The 26773-nt window shown below is 44.2% G+C and overlaps 1 protein-coding gene across 2 annotated transcripts in view; it reads right to left on the minus strand.

The window, feature by feature from the left end:
* Positions 1-26773, minus strand: part of AGFG2 (ArfGAP with FG repeats 2) — a 259436-nt gene that overhangs the window by 30201 nt on the left and 202462 nt on the right. For both annotated transcript variants that reach the window (XM_069215633.1, XM_069215632.1), the window contains 2 exons: positions 15938-16027; positions 7749-7871 (listed from right to left, as the gene is read on the minus strand). In XM_069215633.1, coding sequence (XP_069071734.1) covers positions 7749-7871; positions 15938-16027 — 213 coding nt within the window. The remainder of the gene's footprint in view (positions 1-7748; positions 7872-15937; positions 16028-26773) is intronic.

The raw sequence follows: 26773 nt of genomic DNA on the forward strand, positions 1-26773 counted from the left end.
CACCAAGGCTTAACATGAGAGCGGTGTGGATCAAATGCACCACACTTAAGTCCATTTTTCTTTAAGAAACAACCAATTGCTATGACCCTTATCGCAAACACCACAATTTTACACCCAATCAACTGCTTGAAGTGCAATCAGAAGCCTGAGTACTCCATTCCTGAGTCCAATCCCATTCAGTTTATACCACAGTAATGAAAGGCCATGCACAACTCTATATCCAAAACATGGTTGGCACGATGCTTCAAGAATGTGTATTTTTCAGCCATCATGTTTAGTGTTGTGATGTCATCAACACATTTGTTTTTTAACAAGGCATGCTCTTTAGGTAGAACTGTATTATCTGCGCATTTCAGAAGATAGTCTAGAATGCATTTACAGAACACTTTCCCAGCTGCACCCAATGAAGTGATTTGGATTAAGTTTTAAAAATTATTATTACTGTTCATCTCACACACAACCATACGACACCAGAACCCACTAAGCACCACACACCCCAACCTCACCAGTCTTTCCCTCAACACCTGCTTGCTCGCAAAACATATCTAGAAGTTTGGGACCTTCTGCACAACCTCTCACCAGACCTATTACTCACCAAAACCTGGCTTAAGCCGGCACCCACCCTGGGAATACAACCCGGATACAAAATCGCAAGACCAGAAAGAACCAGCAAACATGGAGGAGATCATGCTATCATCCACAGAGAGAAATCAACTGCTCCATCACTTCAGTAAATACCAGCGTCTTCCTCAAATACATGGCCTTCAAGGCTAGCACTTCAAACACCTGGAAGAGGCACTACTCTACCAGCTGCCCAGACCAAGATCCAACTTCAGCACCATACTTGCGGATCTCAATGCCCCTATGGCAGTGGCATCAACTCTGAGACCCCAACTTTCACATAGTGGCCCAGGCAACCAATACCACTAACCTCCTGGAAGACCTGAACAGAGTAAGACTCACCCAACGAGTGAACAACCCCACTCATGCAGACGGACACCTCCTTGAACCGGTCTTCACCAACCTGCCCAGCTTCATGGTGGACAAGCTCACCATGCTCACTTGGACCAACCAATGCCTTCACCCACTTCTGCCTGCACAGCCAACTCAGAACCACACACACTATGAACTCCCTGTGCAACTGGAACAAGATCCCTGGAGACATCTGATTCACCGAACTCCAGTCGCAGCTCCTGCCCCACTCAAATGACCTAGCACACATGGGTCACCTTCTGCTGAGACTGCCTGGCTCTCCTAAAAAACCATCGCCACATCTCGATCCAAGTCAAGAGCAAGGTGGATGCTTGAGCTGATTTAATGTACACTCTACTGTAAAGGAGTATTCATTCATTTAGAAAGGGATGTGTTGATTGCACTGTGATATAATTTTGTTGTAACAATTTGAGTTTGGTTACAAATTCATTTGAATATATTACTGTAACCAAAAACAGATTGATGATTTATATAAAAGTATGTTAATAAAATCATTTCCAAATGTGTTATACCAGTGACTACACTGCGAGTTTGGGATTTGAGTCTCTTTTGTCTCTCTCATGATTTTGTCATCGCCTATTTAAATATTTTTTAAGTCAATATAAATGTATCTTTGTTCATTGTAATTCTATTTATTCCAATGTTCTGTTTCATATTTTAACATTTTCCAACTGTTATTTTAGCTAAAAAACATATACACCAATCATCCCACCACAAAGGTTGAGGCAGAGATAATCCAGAAACACATGTTGCCTGTGGGATAGCATTTGCACTGCATCATCATTTGTTGATTATAAGTTGTCAGAATATGATAAAAGTCATCTAAAAAACTGTGTTAAACTGGAATATAATTTTCAAGAATGAAATATGTGCTAATTATCATAAAAATACTATTATGAATTGATATTTTGTATCTGATATGCTGTGCTTTGTGTGAAGATCAACTCTTTGAATAACCCATGCTCTCTAAAGCTATATCTTTGGAATCATTCTGGACGCTTGGTCTGACTCACCAAGCATCACTGCAAACAGCCTGGAAAAACAATGGCACAACACCCACGACGACGACAACAGACACATACAGATCAGCCCTCCAGAATTACCACAGTTTCAGAACCACAAAGCGCTAAGCCATCACCAAACAGATCCAAAACAGACCCAAAACCTCAAAAGAAATCTTCACCACAGTGAAAGAATTCACGTCCTGGCCACCAGCTGCACAACCATCACCCCTTCACAGGAACTCTGCACCCAGCTCTTCCTCTACTTAACACACAAAAATAATACCATCTACAACAATGTCACCTCCCCATCTTAAAATGCTCCACTCTGAAAAGAACATCCAAGAAACTGTCCTGATGGCCTAGCCAGTCATCACCCCACTGGAAACCTCAAAACATCATACACTTAACGCAGGAGCCCACTCAAATCCATGTCCACACTTCATCTTCGCCAAAGACTGGACTTCATTTTCACAGCCCTCACATCAATTCTCAACATCACTTGCTATGCCACCAACTTCCCAGCCTCCTGAAAATACCCCACAATCTTACCACTCTTGAAGAAACCTTCAGCGGACCTTAGAAAATTGGCTAACTACAGATATCCCTCCTCCCCTACCTGCCCAAGGTACTAAAAACTCATCAACACCAGACTGGCTGACCACATCATCTCCAACCAGCTCCTGGAACTTTCTCAATACGGATTCAGGCCCAACCACAGCACTGAGAACATCCTCGTTTCTACCACCAATGACATCCACCTCATTGTGGATAAGGACAGGACACAGCAGCATTCATCTTCGTAGACGTATCAAATACGTTCAACACTGTCTCCATCCTCATCCAATGCCTCCACAAGACCGGTGGATCAGCACCCACCAAAACAGTCAGCTTAGCTCCATATTTGTCCACAGTCTGTAACTTGATCTGTAACGTTCCTCAAGGCATCTCTCGGAGCCCCATACTTTTAAACATCTACATGACTTTTTTCACCAACATCATATGCACTAACAACATCCAGCTCATTCTCTCCCTATCTGACGAAATCCCCAAAACCCATGCAAACTTAATCAAGTTTAGGCCAACTGCTTAAAACTCAAAAGCGACAAAACAGAAGTGGTCCTATTCAGAAAAGACATCGCATCTACCACTTCCACATCATTAAGCTATTCAGGAAGATCTTCAGATTACTCCTGATGGGCACCCATAGGTCAACCTTGCAAACCCCCTTCAAATTCCTCTCACACAGCTACAAAGCGCTACACAACCAGGGCCCAGCATACCCCAACAGTCATATCCAATTTCACACATAGACATATTTACTAAGTCAACTTTCTCCTTGCCTACATCACCCGGATCTACAAGCTACAGCCTTCTCTAATCCCACTCCCAAAGCCTGGAACAATCTTTTCCACCATATCAAAGCTGATAGCTCCAACCTATAGCGCCATACAAATAAGCACAGCACAGCATCTTGTGTACCTTTCTATACGGCTTGGAAGTAATATACTGACTCACCCGTGATGATGGCATAGTACAGTTGATGAAACACATTTGATGTAAGGATGTCAATGGAAGCCCTATCATGTACATTTTACATTCAGAAGAGAGACTGGAATTTTATCAGGTCCCCGAGCCAAACAAAAATCCCATGCATTTAATGTGATTTATTATTTCTGCCTTCGAGGGAGGAGTGACTAAGTTCATCAGATTGAATATATTATCCAGGTGCCTAGTCGTAGACAGAGACACTATTTTTTGCTTTTGAAAATATCTGTATGTACTTATATCCCTAGATGCTTCCATTAGTGAGCAACACAGATTGTTCTCCTTTATCTCTTCTGTTCCCTCCTCACAGTTTGCAAGTCCTTTACGTCAATCAAATTACATTTTGTTTAGTTGGAAATGAAATTTTAGACATGTTAACTTGTTTAACCATGTGACGAAGCATTTCTCATTTATATGTACATTCTAAAGGTGTATGGGATGACTGCCTTTACAGCTAAATGAAACTCGAGTGGATGGGGTATGTACTCTACAATTTCGGTGCCCTTTTAAATTTCTTTCAGCATCTCAAGAACCTGCATTCTAAAGAGATGTTCTCAATTAAATGGCAGGGTGATAAGATACTACAGGACTTCTGGCTCAATGGCAGATATGTTAAGCCAAGAGTAGTGACACCCTAGCAGCAGCCTTCGCAGCGTCAAGTGCACTGTGACATTGGTAATAGTTTTACCTTATGTCACACGCTCCTCTCCCCTTTCTATACCACTTAGGGAGATGTTGCATGAGCTCCTCCATCTCATGCCACAGAGGCCTGTCGTATCATGCAAAGAGGCCAAAAAATTGGGCAACCTGGTAGTGTGTGGTCACTCTGACTGCTGCCCTTTTCCTGGTGCATCAAAGCGTCTGCTCTCTTTATTAGTTGGGGGAGTGTCACTTGTGACTTGCGCACACGTCCGCATACGGGTAGTGTGAACTACCAAAAAAATTGTATGACACTTGATAAATATGAGTTCAGAGGAAGAAAGTATGTCGTTTTTTTTCCATATGAGGTGTAACCACTTTGCTTTGAATGGCTTCGTAAACACTCCTGAGGCTGTAGTAAGCATCTCCTTTAACATGGCACGAAATTGGACAAAACGCTCCAATTTAGTGAGTCTCTCAAAAAGGAGGTCTGCCTCTTCTGGTGAAACGTGCATGTCTATCTTATCGTAGGCAGCTGTCTGTTGTTCTGCCCTATGGTAGGTGGTTGTATCGTCAAGGGGAGAACCCTGGATACGGTATGTTCCAGTTTTGAATCCCCTTTATGGTCAATGTTATAGTACTCCCAAGGGTCATGCAGTGATATTTTTCGATGATGTCATGAGTGATGTGATTGGTAGGGTAATTAGTAGTGAATGGCGAAGGCGCGAGCTATAGCTATCTTAGGACACAAGTTATAGTTACTTGAGATAACTAACTATAACTGGTGAATTTCAGTGATTTTTAGAGTTTAAAATAAACATTTTACCTAACTATAACATTACGTTCACCTTTGTTTTTTCTGTGAATTTCAAAAAAAAAAAAGTAAAGTAGTTTTTAATTACCATATGCCAAACGAGCACTGACCCTCTGCGTGCTGCCAACCCCACGCTGCACACGACCTTTTGGTCGTGCACTGTGGAGTGTTGGCCACAAGGCATGGCAGTGGCCAGCCCTGCAGCCAGCCCCTCGCGTGCCTTTAAGTCAACCCCACACTGTGCACAGGGGCCCCATCCTCCATGGCTACTAATTAAAATTAAGGGCAGTGGGACCCGCGCTTCCATCTCTCCAGGGTGTGACACATTTATTTGGGCCACTAGACACCGGTGATCTTTTTTTATTTTTTTTTAAATGAAATTGGCATTAGGGGAATGACTCCTTAGGCAGAGGTTGCTCCCCAGGAGGCAATTTTTTTATTAGGTCTTTTCTGCACTGCAACCCCCCCCCCCCCCCACCCCCACCCCCACCCACCGCCCCGGCCCCAGATTTTTTCAGGAGACTTGGGGGAACACAGGGTGGAAGGAAATTTGTGGCTCCTCCCAGATTCCAGAACTTTCTGTCACCGAAATGTGAGGAAAAAGTGTTTTTTGGGCCAAATTTTGAGGTTTGCAAAGGATTCTGGGTAACAGAACCTGGTGAGAGCCCCACAAGTCACCCCATCCTGGATTCCCCTAGGTGTCTAGTTGTAAAAAATGCACAGGTTTGGTAGGTTTTCCTCGGTGCCGGGTGAGCTAGAGATCAAAATCCACAGCTAGGCACTTTCCAAAAAACACGTCAGTTTTCAATGTAAAAATGTGATGTGTCCATGTTGAATTTCCTGTCGCAGCGTAAGGCCTACCCACGCAAGTGAACTACCATTTTTATCGGGAGACTTGGGGGAACACAGAATAGCAAAACAAGTGTTGTTGCCCTTTGTCTTTCTCTACATTTGTTCCTCCCAAATGTAAGACAGTGTATAAAAAACTACATCTATTTGAGAAATGCTCTGTAATTCACATGCTAGCATGGGCACCCCGGAATTCAGAGATATGCAAAGAACCACTGCTTCTCAACACCTTATCTTGTGCCCATTTTGGAAATACAAAGGTTTCCTTAATACCTATTTTTCACTCTTTATATTTCAGCAAACGAATTACTGTATACCCGATGTACAATGAAAACCCATTGCAAGGTGCAGCTCATTTATTGGCTCTGGGTATCTAGGGATCTTGATGAACCTACAAGCACTGCATATCCCCACAACCAGAAGAGTCCAGCAGATGTAATGGTATGTTGCTTTCAAAAATCTGACATCTCAGGAAAAAATTACAGAGTGAAATGTGGAGAAGAATGGCTGTTTTTTTCACCTCAATTTCAATATTTTTTTTAATTTCAGCTGTTATTTTATCTAGGAAACCTTGTAGGATCTACACAATGACCCCTTGCTGCGTTCAGAATTTTCTCTACTTTTCAGAAATGTTTTGCTTTCCAGGATCCAGCATTGGTTTCACACCCATTTCTGTCACTAACTGGAAGGAGGCTGAAAGCACAAAAAATAGTAAAAATGGGGTATGTCCCAGTATAATGGCAAACTTGTGTAAAGAAATTGGGTTTTCTGATTTAAGTCTGCCTGTTCCTGAAAGTTGTGAAAATGGCGATTTTAGCAACGCAAACCCTTTGTTGATCCCATTTTCAGGGAAAAAACACACAAGCCTTCTCCTGCAGCCCTTTAATCCCATTTTTTTTCTAAAAAAAACGAAATATTCGCTGTATTTTGGCTAATTTCTTGGTCTCCTTCAGGGGAACCCACAAACTATGGGTACCTCTAGAATCCCTAGGATGTTGGAAAAAAAGGATGCATATTTGGCTTGGGTAGCTTATGTGGACAAAAAGTTATGAGGGCCTAAGTGCAAAATGCTCCAAATAGCCAAAAAAAGGCCTGGCACCTGAGTGGGAAAAAGCCTGGCAGTGAAGGGGTTAAGGAAGGGGGAGGGCGGGCGCCCGTCCTACTCACTTAAAAATAATTTTAAAAAACAATAATAAAAAACACTGTGGCTAACTCTCTGCCGCATATGGCCAAAGGCTTTGCCCCTGTGTGGTTGGCTGCCTTTAGGCAGGGAAACAGATCTAAGGTCTGTTCCGAGCAGGCTGGAGCATTTTTCAAGCTCCCACCGCAGGGAGAGGAGTTGGTGTTTGCTTCTGCTTGGCAGGAGATCTGAAATTGCTACCACCCAGCGACAGCAAACACAGGTTTCCGCACCCCAAGACATAGCATATGAGCCGGCCCTGGGCTCCCCAGGGCCATTAATGGCTCAGGGGAGCCCCCCTTTCCTTAACAAATTCAGCTGGGTCCAGGGGATGGGGTCCCTGGGGCCGAAAGCGTTCAGATATATATATTTTTGTTTCTAATGAAATCAGAGCATGTGGTATAAAATGATCATTACACAGATTAGCTTTTCAAACTGTTTAAGGAGCTCTATTCTCTCAAGTAGAAGTCTGCCTGACTTGCACGCAATTTTTCTACTCTTAAATGTTCATTGCAATCTGCGAACCAAATGTGCAGCAAGGGGTGGGGAAGGGTGAATATACACAATCCGTCTTACTGTTCTACCTTTGGTCACGTACAAAATTCCCGCCTCAGGGCACCTAACCATTAGAACTAATAGCTGGATTGTTTGTCCGTATCACAAGGGCTTTCCATGATGTCTGACACAAAAGAACAGCGAAAATACACAACAAGGGCATACATACCATTCTGCTGATGGACGAAGGGAGTAGGCTGAGCGAATGCTTGCTGCTGAAAGGTCTGTGGGAATGGTGAGGCAGCTGCAGGAGCAGAGTAACCAGTCATGACACTCATGCCATAGGCATGTCCTAAAACACAGGAGAGAGCTGAGGTCAACACACTGTCTCCCTCGTACCAGGACAGGCATTCCAAGAACACATTATGTCGACGCTGAGAAGAACGAACTCTAACCTTTCTGTTCTCAAGTGAAGGCACACGAAGTACTAACTGGCAGGACGCCCTTTTATTCCAATATCACCAGTGGTACACAGCTCAAAGATAATACCCACAGATGACTCGCAGCACCAATACCTGCTCGATCCCCGGGAACAACATACCCTGCTCTTCCAAGTGCATCTCAAAGTTGGCTTACAGCAGATTCTTACGTTCTAGTCAAGGGAGTAGCCAGAAAATTAAAATACCACCCCACTTTCAACCAAAGCTCTTATGGCACCAAGCAACCAAAGCAAGTCATCACAACCCTCCCCAGAAGATCTCACGTGTCTCTTCCATCCAGGCATCTATCCATTCATCCTTCCACTCACGTGCTAATATCCACAATTTTGCCTTTAAAGTGTTATTCATTAATCTATTATTTAATCTTTCACCATTCCCTCCGTCCACCCATTCATATCCAAACCTATACATCCTTCTCCAAATCAATCTATCCATTCATCCATCCATTCTCGACCCTTCCCCTCATCATCTCTCCATCCACTCTCAATCATCTATCCATCCTTTCATTCATCCATCCTTTCAGTCATCCATCCATACCTTCACTCCATCCACTAATCCACCCATCCATGTACTCTTTCACTCATCCATACATCCACTTGCTCACTCTTTCACGTTATTTACGAGTCTTTGTTTGAAGAGTTGTAGAAAGAAGAGGCCCATCAAGCACTCCACTCCCGTTGTAGCTGTAACGTGGGGGTTGACGGGGCCCCTGATTCCAGTTACGGTACAAGTACACGTAACTTTGCCAACGCAGCTAAATCCAGACTCAAGAAACCAGGGCTACTACATTTCTTGGACTTACCCACCTAACTACAGCACTGAATATTAAACCTGGCACATCACAGCCCCTCAAGTTCCACCACTTGTCTGGGACATACAGATTCTCCCCACAGCTGCAGCATAAACACTGCAGTGTAAATACAGACCTCCATATGAAAAAGTTGCTTACCTTTAACAGTGGTTCTCCTGTATAAGTATCATTGTCATTTATCCTTGAGAAACCGTTCCCTTTCCAACAAAGTTTAACTTTAAACAACATTTGTTAACCACTACTGAGTGCAGCAATGCATAAAATAACACTACATTTGGGGCACAAGGCAGTGCAGCACTGAAACTTAATCCATAGTGTTTCTGCAACAGGCATGAGTACATAGCGCACTTAAAAAGGGTATGCAATTGTGAATAAGAGGGTCGACTTGAAAACAGTAGCATGTTCTCGTCTGCTTTGCGACTTTCCTAAGATAGCTACCGTCAAGCTGGAGAAGACAAGTAGCCGAGAGACGAGCTGTTGAGGACCTACATTGGGTTAATGAAAATAACCTGAAGAAGCCTGCAGGACCCGCCTCTTTAACAGTGCTAAAATGCTGATGGGGGGACACTGTGCTATTCAAGAAACAGTATTCCATGTGCTAGCCATAAAGCTGTCTCTGCATGACGCCTACCTGGACTTGGCCTTAAGGGCCTGCCTTTCAGCGCATACTGACCGTGTGTTGTATGATACCGTCCATGTTGCACATTTTAGATGTGTAAGAAAAAGAAAGCCTTTCTGTCCAAGTGACTGTGGTAGTCATACTGGCACTTGGATGCCTCTGCAGTAGCAAACTGGCCAAGGGATGAATTTCAATCTGTATCACACACAAGTGCTTCCAAACGGGTCAAGGGTAGAAGGCCTGAGTCACTGTCAAGTAAAGGATTACGGTGAGCGGCTGCTCAACGCTGCAATGGATCCATCGCAGGTACCAGGGGACTCACAGCTCTAGGATAAAACTGGATTCTTACAGTTTTCCTTGGGCCTGGTAGGAATGAACCAGAGATTCAAACTATGTCTAGTTGCATAAATGATGCTGATTATAGTATTAGTTTTAAGCGTAATGAATTTGTGTAAAAGCATTTGCCACAATTTCAAAGCTCTATGCTTGGTCTATAAGGCACTTCACCAGTAGGGCCCATGGTATCTGAGAACCGCATTCAACTAGTATTTTCCAAGTAGACAGCTTGGATCTGCAACGCTGAGGAAGGTGATCACTCCCAGGTTCTGGAAGGCTAGATGGGGCAGCTGCACGTTTTTGGTGGCAGTGGTCAGGTTATGGCACACACTCCCTATACATTGCGAGTTTTAGTTCTTATTCTGTGGTTCGCAGGCATCTCGTACCTTGGTTATTCTCTCAACGTTAATGACGCCTTTGCTTTCTCAACCTTGCTGTCTCTGACCGGTGCTATCGCCTTGATGTCTTTTTGGCTTTACACGCTCTATGTATCTAAATACGAATACAAACAACCAAACCAGCCTATATGTGCACGGTTAGAGACGGGCCTGATAAGAGCCCCACATATGCACATGAGAAATAAGCTTTGTTTCTGCTGACAGTCTTCATATAATTTAAGTTTCTGAGAGGTCATTTAATCTTATTTCCAATAGAGGGCAAAAGAAGAAAAAGGAAAATGCACAATGTATTTGAAGGCCACAAATGTCTTTTCTCCGACTTCATTCAGTGCAGCTGCCTGGGGACTGTGGGAGGGGCCGCCATGCTCATGTCTGGTCTGTATGTGAACGTACTTTGCAGATGCAGTTTGTTTTCCTCACACGGACTGCATGCACCCAGCAGAGCAAGCAGGGAAATGAGGCGCGCCATGCACTAGGGTGCAGGCAGTGCGGAACATGACAGCGCATGCTCAGAACAGGCGGAGCCGTGGCTGGTTCACAATGGCGAGTACTGCAGAGTGCAGAGAGAGATCCAGAGAGGCCCCAAGGGACCCTACTTCTGTGAGGGACCTCTAAAGGTCCAAAGGGAGTTCCCAGGGATCTCTAGTAAGCGCATTTCAGATAGGGACCTAGTGAGGTCCAGAGGGAGCCCACTTCAGAATGGGACCCCACGTCAAAGGACTTACACCGTCCAAACTGAGTGCCTGTGACTAGAACCTGGAATCAGACATCTGTTGCATTGTACTCGCTGCCTGCTACTTGAACCTGCAAAGGGAGGAACGAAGATCCTGTGGAAGACAACTGAGCCTGCAAACCACAAGAGTCCGAACCTGCAGAGGCCACCCAGTGCAACCACAGCGGTGCTCTTTAGGTCTAATTGCTACATGTCCCCCATGTTTTCAGACTTGCTAGTTTGCCTGCCGTGGCTACCAGTGGCTATGTGCTAAACTGACTTATTTGTTTACAAACTCTCCTTGTTTCTTTGGTAAACATATCAACAAACAAGTATGAGGTAAAGGGTAGCAAGCAAATTAGCTGCAACGTTTTAGGTCAAAGTCTAATAGCACAGCTGTCTGGTTTGCTAAGGACATCTTGGGGACATTTAGAAAGCTGAACTGGGAATGTAGTCCGTCCATTGCTTACCATTAGCTTTATGGGTTTTAATTCACATTTGCTTGCTTTCTATTTTCTAGCTTTATTTGTTTTAGGTTGTCCAGCTTGAGTTATTCCATCCCATTGAGCATTGCATGTTTACTTTATTCTTCCACAGTGCTCGCTTTCAGTAAACAAGCCTTTAAATTTGTTTTCGTATCTTGTCACATTTGCTCTGCATTCAAAGACATAGGTCAAGTGTCAGGCTCTGCCTTCTGAGGGAAAGTGGTGTTTACTTTTATTTCTCTGACTTCAACGTGAGATGCTTTATCTGAAATCTGAGGGTATGAAAGGGGGTAGCTTTTTTCTTTTTGATTCTCTGTATGGTTGTCTTTTCTTTCTTTCATTTGCTATCCCTGCCCCTGTCGCACATTCTGGGTATTGCTAGCGCTGTGACACCCTTGGGTACTGTGTGCTATACAAATTTATTTGACTTACTTACAAAATGCTTTTTTTCTAGCACACAACAAAATGTTAATGTTTGTACATGAACTGTGCAGATATTTCAGAATATATAGGAATTAGGAAAACACAAGAGACACTTTTGTTTGTAATTCTTAAGTGTGCTTAAAGCAAATATCCGAGTACGATCAAAACAAATCAATACACTAGGTGCCATTCTCACACATTATCGTGTGAGTGCTGTGTCGTTTGCTAAGTAAAACTGTATTTGCAAATTTAATTGTCATTTCAATTTAAAAAGGGTTGGGTGTTATGGCAGTGCACTACCATACCATGCATACTCCACAAAACTCCATTCCACAACACCACTCTCCCCTCCAGCACACTCCACCGCACTCCACCCCACTCCAACAAACTCCAACAAACTCCTCCCCATCCTCCACTCCACCCCACCCTCCGCGACACTCCATGACACTCTACTGAACCCTAGTCTACGAAACCCCACTCCACAACCCTCCATGTCACAATACTCCACTCTATGCCACCTCAGTCTATGACACTCCATGGTATTTCCCTCTTTGACACAATCGCATATGATGCACCACTCTACAACATGACACTCCAATCCAATGGTGATTTCAACAAAGCCCACAGGGAGAGGTAAATTGACTCACTCCTTTTTGGTCAAAAAAGAAAAAAGAACCCAACTAAGATTGACACAGAACCTGGTCCCAACGCTGAAGAACTGGGAAGAAAAAGTAAAAAAGACACTTGAAGGGACAAAGAATTAGCCTGAGTTGGTAACTCACAAAAAGCTGGTGACAAGCCAGCCATCCCTCTGGTCGTAAGCTGCTCAGCTAATGTCCTCATTAAGAAATAGAGGAATGAAAGGCATATAACCCAAAGCAATGGTTTCTTTGGGCATGCCAGAAATTCCCTTTGCCAGTCCATGTAGCTTTGTTTACATAATTTGTTCAAATCGTCCATAAGTACCCAAACACTTGTGTTTCTTTTTGACAAAAGGATCAGCAGACACATGCACCTCACATGCAGGTATGTGCCCTGTGCACAACAAGGGATTGAGTCAAGACTCATTCACATTTGCACAAATAGTTCAATGATGATTATTGTGAAAAATCAGGTTGTTGGTTGACTGGTGTGTGAGCCCTTGTTAGGGTATAGCCACAGTCCCTTGCAGGATGAACTACAAAAAAAAACACTAAAGTAACATGTGCTTAACCCTGGGTAGCTTGGCACTGAAGCACTCATGCTTAACTGAGAGGCAATGAGTAGATTATTTATGTAGTACACAAACAGTAACAAAGTGAAAATACAACACAAGAAAAATCCCAAACCAACCTAGAACAATACAGTAAATTGTAATATATTATTTGCCACCAAAATGTCAAAAATACAATCAGTAGAACCTGAGTTATGCAATTTTGAAGTTTTAAGTAAAACCTAGTGCCTTAAAAGATCAAAGCTCCAACCGTGGACATAAGTTGCAGGTGACCAGGTCAAAACTGAAAGTTAAGGCAGACCACAATAGGGTGTGGTTTGGATACAAGAAGTGGATTAGTCCCAGTCAGTGCTTAACTTTGGAGTTGGAAACATTTATGAAGAAAACTGTGTGAAAAGGTAAAGTTCAGTGGGGCAAGGCTTCAGGAGGTGTCTGAGGAGGGAGTGTCATCGCTGGATAGTCTTGGTTCGAGGCTGCGGAAAAGGTTTCTACGCGCGGGCTTAGTCGCCGAAATAGAAAAGCTCCAGCGAGACAAAGCAGAGGGGTTGTAAACAAAGACAGTTCTGCAAGGTGGGACACCCCATGGGTAAAGGATCGATGAAATGGATTTGCTGCTGCTGAGAAGAATGTAGCGGGAGAAGCTGCAAAGTCAATTCAACCGGCGATCTATCTCAGGTGGAAAGGCGAGCAGGTTGGTTGGCTTAACCCAATAGCATACTTCCAAAATAGTAAGAATGAAATTCATTCCAGCACACCCTTGTTAATAATACACAACTATCTCAAGATGATCATGATTCGTGGGATAAATATATTGTTCCCATAGAGGGCAGCTGGTGATGAGGATTGTTGTTGACTTATCGACTGCAGAACTCCCTACGGTTCAAATGGAAATGACCAGTGCTACGAAGCATTACAGTGTATCTTAGTGTAGTGTAGTGTAGTGTAGTCTTTGCTATTTGAGACCAGAATGGCTAATAAGTGGTTTGGAGGTTTTTGTACAAGTTGTGCACACTACACTGACTTTAAAGGCTGGTAATACTGCTTCACTTACATGGAGACCAGATGTGAATTAGAAGACAAGACGAGAAGCGCTGCAAATCTCAAGGTACAAAGTTTGCCCACCACTTTTACTAGGGGGAACCACGGCGAAAGTGGTGAAAGACTTCCTCGTAGCTCATCTGTGTATACCTGATGAGCTTACTGAATCTAAGTTCATAAGACATCCCAAACCAACATCTCAAAGAGTACCCCACCATTGTGATGCATATGTGTATACTTCCATTTTAACCAAGGCTGTCTACTTGAAAGACATGCTGCAACTTGAAGGCAGATATATACTGAGCTACCAGTTTTTATGTCTTGCCGAACAATGTTAGAGATAACTTCTCCTAATTGTCTTCCATCTTTCCCATATCTGTGATTCTGTTGTCCTATTTTTCTTCCCGCGGCAAAGTGTAGTAGAGAAAAGGAACTTGACTGAGATTACTTGTCATTCAAAGCAGTTGAGCTGTTCTATGACAAAATGGGTGCAACAATGCTGTGTATATTTTTTTTATTGTGTTTAAGTGACTTGGTAGTGGACTATTTTTTTTTTGCATACGCAGATATTTTCGACATACATTTAGGAGGAAAAAATATGGATTTTTGTTAATTACATTACTTGTAATCATTGCTCTCCTTTCAGTGTAGTGTGCTGGGAATTTCCAAGCACCAAAAGACTAGACTAGATCACTTAACCAGACCTAAAAAGCTTCTCAAAAGAACAATCACCTAGGGAATTGTGGAATGCAATGTGAATTAAACCAGGTAGGTGAGTGGGTGTTTTCTTACCTACACACACCCTATTCTGTCTGACCAACCGACATACAAACATGTAGCAGTGATTATACTACTTGTAAGAGTCAGCTGTGCAGATGCTGTGAAGGAGATACAGCAGGACCAAAAGACCCTTATTCAAATGACAGTAAGTGTTCATTATCCACCAAAACAGTCTTCATAGCTGGATGCCAAAATGTCCATACGCAACTGTTTGAGGTTATCAAGACTCACATCCAATGCACTGCAACCTAGGCCCAGTGCTGCTCCTAGCAAGGCAGAGCCCAACGCATCAGCAGTTGCTCAATGCAGACCAAGATCATAGCCTATCAGACCCTGGACAAATTCCTTGATGACCATGCAGGTCACTCTACATAGCCATCAAAACTGCTCGCTATTAGAAACGGGATGCAAGACAATACAAAGGGTAAACAATAACTGCACTATTACATGCTAAATTTATAGTCTCTAAAAATAATATATCCTCACAGGCTCTGGAACACCATCTCCATATCGATCCTCGCCACACCAACCATTCTCCTGCTTAGGAGTGACTTAAAAGCACACCTCATCAAAGAGTAAGACCTCCTGATGAATTAACAGTCCACCCCAGCTCTCAGAACTCAGCTACCTCTGCAATCACTCGCTGACTGTGTCTGTGCCTTTGATTCTGTAGAGTGCTCCAATGTTTGTTTTTCACCTGGGTTCACACTTTATAAATTACAACATACGTACATTAAATGCTGATGTAATCCTGGCCCTGTTAGAGATTAAATATCCTTGTGGAGGTCACAAACAAAAAAAGGCAGCTATGGTTCCACTCCGAAGCAACCAATATACTTATTGACACTGAATGCAGCCATGAGGCTGGGCTACCACTGTCTGCAACTAGATGTCAATCCAGGAGTAGTTTTTCAGTTGTGGATCAAAAGCAAAATGCTCTTTCAATCTACGATGTTTTAAAAAAAACATATGTTCAACCAGGGACCATGTTTGTTGGTGAGGAATACAGCCAAACTTGTGAATCTGCCTAGAGTTAGTCCTATGCGGCTTTCTAATGAGGATACAACTGCAAGACAAATCTTTTAATTGTTTCTCACTCTCACCTGGCACCATGCCATTGGTCTGGAATGGATTTGTCGAGGGCATTGAAGGCTGAGGAGCAGGCGCAGATGTTGCAAATGGGTTGGTGAAGGCTAAAGCGAAAAAAAATAAATATTAAGAAACTTACTGAAAGGAAAACAATTTAAATAGGAAACAAACAAAGTGCTAAATTGTGGAAATTTATTCGCAGATTATATTTGAATGAAAGGAATAAACTGCATAGCACCAAACAGCTAAACATTTTAAATGATTACGGTGGAGCACTTAAAACTATGGCCTTCATTAAGACATTAGCGGTATTCTCATAATACCGACGATGCCAAGGGCACCAGAAGACCGCCAGTGCTGGCGGTCTTCCGCCCACCATATTATGGACACTGCAGGATTTCCACCACAGTAAGGGCGGAAATCCTGCAGTAGCCATGCAGGCGGCCGGTGGTGCCCTGGCGCTGTTACCACCAGCACTGACCTGCCAGTAGGACGCAGCCAGCCGTATTAAAGCCATTAGTCTGGCCTGACTGTGTCCTGCTGGGGGGGCGCTTCTGGCGGCGGCAGCACCCCTTCTCTGCCAGACAGCCTCCTCGCAGGACAAGGTAAGTTGGGCATTTGATATGGGAGAGGGTGGTAGGGTGCGGGTGTTTTTTGTGTGTGTGTGTGGTGTCTATCTATGTGTATGCATGTGTGTGAGTGAGTGAATGTGAGTGTTGTGGTTGTATGCATGTGAGTGAATGCATGTATGAAAGTTGAAGTGAGTGTGTGTCTGCATGTCAGTGTGTATGTGTGCCTGAATGGGTGTTTGGATGTCTGGATGAACGCGTGCCTGAATGCGTGTTGGTATGTATGAGTGAATGTGTGCATGGATGTTTAGGTGAATGGGTGTATGCGTGCTGCATGTGGGTGTCTGTGTGCGTGTATGGCTGTGGGGGCATTTGTGTGGTAGGTGCGTGTCTGTGTGTACATGAATGGGTATTATGTCTGCGGGTGTGTGCGTGTATGGGGTGTTTGTGAATGAATCGGAGGTGGGTCTGTGTGTTTGAATCGGGGGTGAGTCTGAATCGGAGGGGGGCGCGTGGTTGTGAGTTTGGATGAGGGATGGGCGGGTGGGGTGGTTAGATGCTTGCTTGGGGAGGGGGTGTGAGAGCTGCCTATTGGCGACAGGGAAGAAATTCCCTGTCACCGGTAGGCCCTACCGCAATGGTTTTTGTGGAGTTGGTAAGGTCACGGAAACCATGATGGTAGGCTGGCTCATAATGCCACCGCCGGTGCTCTGTGGGCTCCAGGTCGGAGATTAATATCTCCAGCCCGGTGGTTCATACCGCCATAGCGGCAGGAGTGGTGATGTGGCAGGTTGGCAGCGGCCAACCCGCCACCCTCATAATTTAGCGGTATACACCGCCAACCTGTTGACGGTGATACCGCCACATTAGTCCTGGCAGTCAGAAAACCACCAGGGTCATAATGACCCCCTAAGGTTTATTCCCTGTAAAAGCTGATACACTTTGTAATCCAATTACTTAAAGATTACTACGAACACATATTTAATGGGCAAAGATCAACAGGGCAAAATAAATTAATAAATACAAAAACAATTCGAGCAGTGTAGTCAATGAATTCGGAGTGAGGAAGCTACCAGTAAAGATGCGGGTATTGGGAACTTCACATGCAGAATTCACATATAACCCATGTAATGTACTCTTGGCTACAAACACATAGGTTGTCACAGTGGCAGAACCAATTCAATTTCTTACTGATCATTTTTCAACCTCACGAAATTCCTAAATCGACACGCCTATGAAAAAAGTGTCAACACCATTGGTGGGATTTTGGTTTGGAAATCAGTAAATCGGTTTCTGAATCCATGCTACACAATAACTAGAAACCATATGCCCCAGGTTATCTTCTAACAATTAGGGAGACAGCTGGACAAGATGCCACACTACTGTGCAAAGGAAGGCGGGGAAGAATGGCAACCACTGTTTTAAGGTAACAGGATCCTATCCATCAGCCAGTGGCTGGGGTTTGCTGATTACCGCTACTGCTGGATGACTTCTACCACTGGTAGATGGGTCCAGTTGCTTAATTGTTCACCCCAAGCAGGCTGTGTGGAACCACTGGTGCTAGCCTTTGCTGATTTTGGCAATAAAAGCCTTTTCACTGCATGAAGATAAGAGTCTCAGCTTCAGTTTTCATCTTTTGAATCTCAATATCTGTGAATGATTCAGAAGCTGGACCCTTTGAAGGTTAGAGCTGGAATTTTGTTCCATCTCAGTGGTCAAAGGCGTGAGTCATAGCTAGGAAGCTGCCTAACTGGAAGTCCATGGCAGTAGCCCAATGAAGACAAGTCGATTGTGCCCTTTGATGAACATCACAACTAAACACACTTTTCTTCATAATCTCTTTGAGACATTCCTGTTCTTTTTCTCTTTAGCTACATATTTAATGAACTTCTCCATGGTGTTCCTTTAGGATTGTTTACAGCAAACTAATAATGCAGTAGGAGTGCAAGGCTTAGGAATAGTTACAAAAGTCTGGTATACCCTGCACAGAACACCCATTCTTCAGCTCTCTTTTGCTGGGAGAGGTGTAGAAATGTATCATAGAGTATTGTGTTTCTTTCTTCATCAAGAACTACCCATATATAGTTGGGAGCTATGTTCGTGTTCTGAAATTCAGGGTGAGAGCTGTTAGCCTTGTGTTTTTTTCTTTGTTCACTTTTTATGAGTGGGACTGATGAAGGCAATGGAAAAGTGTTTATAATGGGCCGCCAAGAATTAATGAACAATTGGTATTGCTTTTTAGTTAATCTGAAGTTTCTCACAGATTATGAATGTCTGTGCTTTTGGAGTAATCTGATCAAATATAATTTTCCTCTTTGCCAACTACATGATAACCTAGGTCACCCTCTACTGGTGATATAGGTAACAAAATACAGTCTGATGTCTGAGTACAAAAAGGAACCTAAACAAAGGGTGGTGTCACTTCCCATGTGTCGCTTTTCGGACATTCTCAGGAACAGATTGTTCTGGATTGCTTCACTCTGTGGTCATCTTCTCTACAGTGCTGCTTTATTGCTGATGTGTCGGAAGGATGGTCTTACCTATGGATCTTTCCTAAAACAATACCCCCTAGTTTATTGTTATCCAGTGTCTTGTGAATGTTGTTAGCCAATGGATTATTTTTCTGTGCGTCTCGGACTAGGTAGAGGAACGTAATTGAGTGTTCTCTTACCTCAGCATTGTAAAAAGAGAAGAAAGCAGTTAAGTTGTTATACTAATCAGAATCACTTACATTTACACTCGTCAATCCTCCACTGGACCTCAATTTGTCTCTATTGCGAAACAGTCAGTCATCTTCAGATGAAGGAATGCTTAACAGCTCTTAAAACAAAGGCTATTGGTTCCAGAGCAATAGAAGCAGCCTGGATCCTCTTTAAGTGCGTATGGTTTAATGTTGCTGGCGAGTGAGTTCTAGACATTGAAACCAAGGAAGGTGACACCTGAAATGGCAGCGAGTTCCTGGATGTTGAAGGATCACGGTATTTCAACTAGAGTATCCTGGCATCCTGATGATGTGATATAGTAACAATGCTATTCCAAGAGCTTTGATGCTGATGAGGAGTGGCAGTGATGTATAAATACTGCGGTCAAACCATTAAGGCTGTCAGATCTGTTTTTTTGTGACTTAGTAGGAGAAATGGGCTCTAGCAGGATCTCTGTCTCTGCAATTACCAAGCACCCAATAAATGTTTCAGATGTTACATCCCCAACCTATCTCTCAGACTCCAGTATGACACCTCTTCACATCTATCACAATCTTTTATGGTGTGGGAGTCGGAAAGACAGGACAGTTCCAATAGATGTAAACACAAACGGTGTAACCGAAGTGCTGCCATTTTGAGCTTTCATCTACTTTGTGCATTCTAAGGGGAGAAGGAAATTCATTTAAGCTACATGTTTGTAAGCAACCAGCAGCTAACTATACGACTGCCATTTTGCACACACAGCTTCATGGAAGGTATTCTGATAAATGCGCTTTCAATGATCTAAGGGACCTGACAACATATGTTTTAAAAGGGTAAAGGTTTCTGTTACATGCCAGGAAACCAACTACAAGACATCCTTTTCAGATGCGAACTTCAGGTTTTGGCCAGCATAAGCAGTGCATGGAAAGCAGACTTGAAAATAGTGACTTTCCATGCTATGACAGAGAGCCAATAAGAAACACTGACACTATCTTGAGGTCTGAGAACATGCAAAGGACAGCTGTAAAGAGGCTAGAAGGGAGAGTGGGGAACAGATGTAGGCCTTTCAAAAATCGCAACAGGTGATTTAAAAAATGAGGGCTGGCTCGGCAACCGTAAAGAGGAAAGAAAGAGCTGAAATGTAACCTTTATGTGTTTCCAGAGCAAAGCCTTGATGAGTGAGGGTCAAACATCAGATAACCTTGCCTTCAGGGGGTTAATCTGGCACGTGCTGCACCAAGTCACAAATATGTCCCAACTACAGGTGTATACTCTCTTTGTCAAGGGACGCCTGGCTGCCATACTGACATCAACCACCTTTGGAGGTTAGTTGAAGGTGGTCACCTGTCACCGCTCAATTTCCAAGCATGAAGGTAGAGACTGCAAAGGCCAAGGTGCACAGCCGTGCCTAGTTGCTATGACAGCAGATTCTGGTGGAGGGGCAACCTGATTGAAGGACAGATGCTCATTTCAAGGGGTTATGGATATTTCACTTTCCGTGGCCAATCTGGTGCCAATAGGATGAACTGGTACGGTCGGTCCAGATCTGCTTCAGAATGTTGGTCAGAAAAGGTATTAATGGGAAGACTTAGAGGACTGCAGAGTCCCACCCTAGGAGAAACAAGTCTCTTAGCAAGAGAAGCCTTGTAAACTCCAACACGCAGAACTACAGACATTTCATTATTTTGCACAACATGCCACATCAGTTTGGACCAGGAGAGGCAAAACCGGACCTGGGTTGCTTGTGTTCTGGTTCACGGAGGGCCTGGCAATTCAGGCTGGACTGTTCCCAATGAAGAAGGGTCCAACTGAGGTGGAATGGTGTGCAAAGTAATGATCGACTGGGATGCAGCCCGCGTAATTACCAGTGGCTGAGATTCATTCAAGCATTCCATCCATCACTTTTTTTGGCATACTTTAGGGCACTGGTCACCACTGTCAACTCTGAGTGAGGAATGAGAGTGGTCCGCGGCTGACTCAATCACAGTCCACTAACAACCACTGCATTTCTTTTACAGTCTCCTCTGAAATCTGAACATGGCTGGAGATGTCCCTTTGATATTAGGCCCACTGAAAGCCTGAATATGCCATCTTGCAGGTGTTTGCCACTAGCAGGATGCAGGAAGCCATCAGTCCCAGTAGCCTCAGAGTCAACCTCACCAAAATCAAGGACAGAAGGTAAATGATCAAGATTACAGCCTACATGCCCTAGACACTCCTTTTGGTGGGTAAAGCACAAAACCGAATAGTGTCCAGAATGGCTACGAAGAAGAGAAGCATCTGAGGGGTCAGATGTGAATTTAGCATGTGGGTGGTGAACCCCGAAGACGAAAGGATGCTCATTATAGTCCGGAGGTGCTTGACAACTGCCTGGTGTAAGCTCACCTTTAACAGCCAGGCGATGAGGTAGGGGAGGACTTGGACCCCTGAAGGTGTGCTGCTATCAATGCCATCACTTTTGTGAACACCAGAGGTGCACTGGTAAGACCAAAGGAAGCACAGCAAACCGAAAAGCCTTGTGTCCCAAGATGGACTGCAGGTAGCATCAATAGGCCTGCAGGATCGTTATATGGAAATAGACAAAATGCAGAGAAACTTCCACTATCCAATCTCGCGGACAAGACAAAAACTAGGCCACAGTGAACAACCTGAATTTGTCTTCTGGAGGAAGGTGTAGAGAGGGTGCAGGCCTAAAATAGGACAAAGGCCTTATTTGGCATTAGAAAGTAGCAGGCGTAACCACCACAGCCCACTTCAGGCACCACAACCCACTTCAGGCACCCTCTCAACAGCCTCCTTGGCCAGAAGGGCTTCAATTTCCTGCCATAAAACAGACAGATGGCCCACCGTCCGTTGCTCCAGGAATGACAGAGGGTGTAGCAGAGTGGCTATGAATGGTAAGGCATACCCGTACCTGATAATTTTCAGGATCCACCCACATTATGGCTTGCCACATCAGTAAGAATTATTGAATCCAGCCTTCAACCGAGTGGTTATGCTCCACCACAGGCATGCTAAAGTGGATTGGCAGACTGGGCTGAAGGAGGGACAGTGGGCTGACAGTTAAGCTGTCCCTGGCAGTGGGGTTGGTGTTTGCCATGTCCTCAGCCACAAAACTGCTGGCCATCTTGCCGAGATTGAAGTGGCTATCAGTATGAGGTACCTCTGATGAAACCGCAAAAGGAACAGTGAGGTGATGTGGCTAGCAAGGCGGGGCAGATAAGCCCAGGAAGCATGCTGTGGCCCTGCCCTTTTTAAAGCGCTCCAGAGTGAAATCTGCCTTATCCCCAAATAGGTGAGCCAATGGAAAGAGCATGTCCATAAGGGATGACAATACATTGCTCAAAAAACCTGTCAACCATAGACAGGCATGGCAATGAATGGTGATATTAGTGGCAATGGCTGCCTCAATGCAGTCCATGGTATCGAGGCCACAACAAATTGTTAATTGAGTGGGATCACAACCGTCCTGTATGTCTTAGGTTAGGACACGGTGAAGGTCTTCCAGAACAGAGTGTAGAAATAGTGACCCAGCAGGTAACTGCTGTTCACAGGCTCAAGGGCCAAACTAGTTAAAGAAACTACCCTCTTTCAAAGGTCTCCACTGTCTTGGACTCCCTAACTGGGGGAATATTCAGAAAGGAATTTGGGTCCATCCAACTTTTGGTACCTGCACGACCAAGCTCTCAAGCGAGGGGTGCAAAGACAAAAAGGTAGGGTTGCTGGGGCGGATTTCTGACACCTCCCATTGTGGCAATTGACTAGGATGGGGGCAGCTCAAGTTTTGGCTCAGGACCCCTAGGAGGGTATCTGTGAATGCCTAAATAAAAGGAAATAGGGGCAAGAACTTCGGTCAAGAAATTGTTTTTGACCTCTAGGGTGGGGAACTGGAGGTTGGAAATTTCATCCGCCTACTGCGTGACCACCACAAAAGAAGCGCTTTCTTCAGTGGCAGGACCTGGGGCATGAGACAAGGCAAGAATCAAGAGCAATGTCAAGACTATGAGCATCTCTGAGATCACCATACCAGTGCTTCTCATGGTAAGGTTACCCAGTTTCATCACCTGCAATATAGTCATTAATGGAATCTGTCCCAAAGAATGAACGCAGTATATGCAACCTGCCTTGCTGGGATGGGATGCCAAGAGGGTCAAATGAAGAACACTGTGGTTCAACAGAAACGGTCTTGGGAAAGATCAGAGCGGTGCAGACTGGGAGTCTGAAAGGGCACTTTGTCTTCCGGCATTGATGAAGTTGACAGTGGCACAGATACTCAGGGAACCATCGTGGATTATGGAGCCAGAAAAGGTGTTGGTGAGGGAGCCGGGGGAGGCTCAGTAGTGGATTTTGAGGGTTCAACTGGCACCGAAGGTAACCTTCCGTAGGTATCCCAAAATGAGGGCACCTCGGGGCCCGTAGGCACAACAGAAAGAGTTGGAAGTGATTAAAGATTTGAAGCACGGCCTCACAGATCTGCCTTGGTGTTGCAGATGTCTCACAAGAAAGGCTGTTCATGTGAAACTCATTTTGTTATATATATATATATATATATATATATATATATATATATATATATATATATAAATAACGGCAGAAAGTTCTGCATTGAATTAATCCTGTCAAAATTAATTTCTTCAGGACAGTAATTATTCTGTCAGACATAAATCAAACTTAAGTACAAGCAACCAATACAGAAAGCGAGACATTAAACATATTTTATTCATAAAAGTACAGACAGAACAATTTTATTGCAATTAGGAAAAAAAGAAATTAGTGAAAAATGCAACCCCAGTGAAGGGGACCAAAACCAAAGAAGCGAAAATATCAAAAATTGTGAAATTGCAGTGTACTGGTACACAGTATTTAGAAAGCTATTATAATTTAGTGCAGAATAATAACATAGGGCAATTTCTATGTGAGGCCAACGATGCAGAGGTCTGCCTTTCTAAACAGTCTCAGCTTTTCCACCTTTCATAAGTACCAGGGTCTCATAAGGACAAAGGTAAACTTAGAGAATGGTTGGCAGTCTGATGAAGTCATTATCTGGAAGTTAGCCGGAATGCAATGATATAAGGGTATCTATGAGTAAAAGAAAAACACCCATGCTGGAGAGCTCTGTCTGCGTGCCCCCGATCAGGAGGTCGCCATCTTCCTCATGCTATACCCTCCAGCATTTCCCCATTGAGGGCGTCAAGCCGGTTTCTACTATTCTAGCGGACATTCCATGACTGCCGTTTTGGTATTCAGACAGGAGTGTTTTTCATTTTCACACAGATATCTTCGCATCACGCTATTGATTATCAGATGCCATACTGGTAAAAATTAAAGCAAGTGAGGACAATTTAGAAACCTAAGTCTAAATCAGCTTCCTTTCAAATAAGGTGGAAGAAATAAAGACATTTCAATATTTAGAGAATTCTTGACCCAAACCAAGATCACAAACTTTAAAAAGATATTAGAATGTTTATCTATAACTATGTACCAATATACCCAGGATGAACATATTCAACCTGAAAACCGATTAACAAATCCTCAAGCACTAACGAGACCATAGCAAAGGAGAAACTGATCATCAAACTCTGGATCAAATGGATAGACCAGCAACGACTCATCAGGTAATCCAAGGTAGATAAGGAAGGCAACTCTACTTTTTTTGGGTTCCAGCCACATCCACTATTAATATACTCTCATTCTCCCACATATGGCTCACTGTCCCAACCTGGCACTTTTCAACCAGACAACCATCCTTTTTTAGGAAGAGGAGGTTGGAGGGGAAAGAAAAATATTTAGTAACTGCAGTGGCACAACAATGGTATGATCACAAAAAGCAAGATGAGGGAAAACTAACAGGGTGTAGGAGGCTGGACTGGCTTGTAGTGAGTACCAAGGGGTACTTGCACCTTGCACCAGGCCCAGTTATCCCTTATTAGTGTATAGGGTGTCTAGCAGCTTAGGCTGATAGATAATGGTAGCTTAGCAAAGCAGCTCAGGCTGAACTAGGAGACGTGTGAAGCTACTACAGTACCACTTAGTGTCATATGCACAATATCATAAGAAAACACAATACACAGTTATACTAAAAATAAAGGTACTTTATTTTTATGACAATATGCCAAAGTATCTTAGAGTGTACCCTCAGTGAGAGGATAGGAAATATACACAAGATATATATACACAATAGCAAAAATATGCAGTATAGTCTTAGAAAACAGTGCAAACAATGTATAGTTACAATAGGATGCAATGGGGAAACATAGGGATAGGGGCAACACAAACCATATACTCCAGAAGTGGAATGCGAACCACGAATGGACCCCAAACCTATGTGACCTTGTAGAGGGTCGCTGGGACTATTAGAAAATAGTGAGAGTTAGCAAAATAACCCACCCCAAGACCCTGAAAAGTGAGTGCAAAGTGCACCAAAGTTCCCCTAAAGACAAAATAGTCGTGTTAGAGGGAGAATGCAAGGAAAACACAAATCAGCAATGCAACAACGATGGATTCCTGTCTGAAGGTACCTGTGGAACAAGGGGACCAAGTCCAAAAGTCACAAGCAGCTCGGAGATGGGCAGATGCCCAAGAAATGCCAGCGGTTGGTGCAAAGAAGCTCTTACTAGGCTGAAGAACTGTGAATACTGCAGGAACGACAAGGGCTAGAGACTTCCCCTTTGGAGGATGGATCCCCCACGCCTTGGAGAGTCGTGCAGAAGTGTTTTCCCGCCGGATGGACGCCAACAAGCCTTGCTACACGCAAATCGTGTGTTTGGCGTTTTTGGACGCTGCTGGGGCCCAGGAGGGACCAGGAGGTCGCAAATTGGACCTGCAGAGAGAGGGGACGTCGAGCAAGACAAGGAGCCCTCACTGAAGCAGGTAGCACCCGGAGAAGTGCCAGAAACAGGCACTACGAGGATGCGTGAAACGGTGCTCGCCGAAGTTGCACAAAGGAGTCCCACGTCGCCGGAGACCAACTTAGAAAGTCGTGCAATGCAGGTTAGAGTGCCGTGGACCCAGGCTTGGCTGTGCACGAAGGATTTCCGCCGGAAGTGCACAGGGGCCGGAGAAGCTTGCAAAGTCGCGGTTCCCAGCAATGCAGCCCAGCGAGGTGAGGCAAGGACTTACCTCCACCAAACTTGGGCTGAAGAGTCACTGGACTGTGGGGGTCACTTGGACGGTGTCGCTGGATTCGAGGGACCTCGCTCGTCGTGCTGAGAGGAGACCCAAGGGACCGGAGATGCAGCTTTTTGGTGCCTGCGGTTGCAGGGGGAAGATTCCGTCGACCCACGGGAGATTTCTTCGGAGCTTCTGGTGCAGAGAGGAGGCAGACTACCCCCACAGCATGCACAAGCAGGAAAACAGTCGAGAAGGCGGCAGGATCAGCGTTACAGAGTTGCAGTAGTCGTCTTTGCTACTATGTTGCAGGTTTGCAGGCTTCCAGCGCGGTCAGCGGTCGATTCCTTATCAGAAGGTGAAGAGGGAGATGCAGAGGAACTCGGCTGAGCTCATGCATTCGTTATCTAAAATTTCCCCAGAGACAGAGACCCTAAATAGCCAGAAAAGAGGGTTTGGCTACCTAGGAGAGAGGAAAGGCTACTAACAC

Source organism: Pleurodeles waltl, chromosome 12, assembly GCF_031143425.1.
Source record: "Pleurodeles waltl isolate 20211129_DDA chromosome 12, aPleWal1.hap1.20221129, whole genome shotgun sequence".
Classification (NCBI taxonomy): Eukaryota; Metazoa; Chordata; class Amphibia; order Caudata; family Salamandridae; genus Pleurodeles; species Pleurodeles waltl.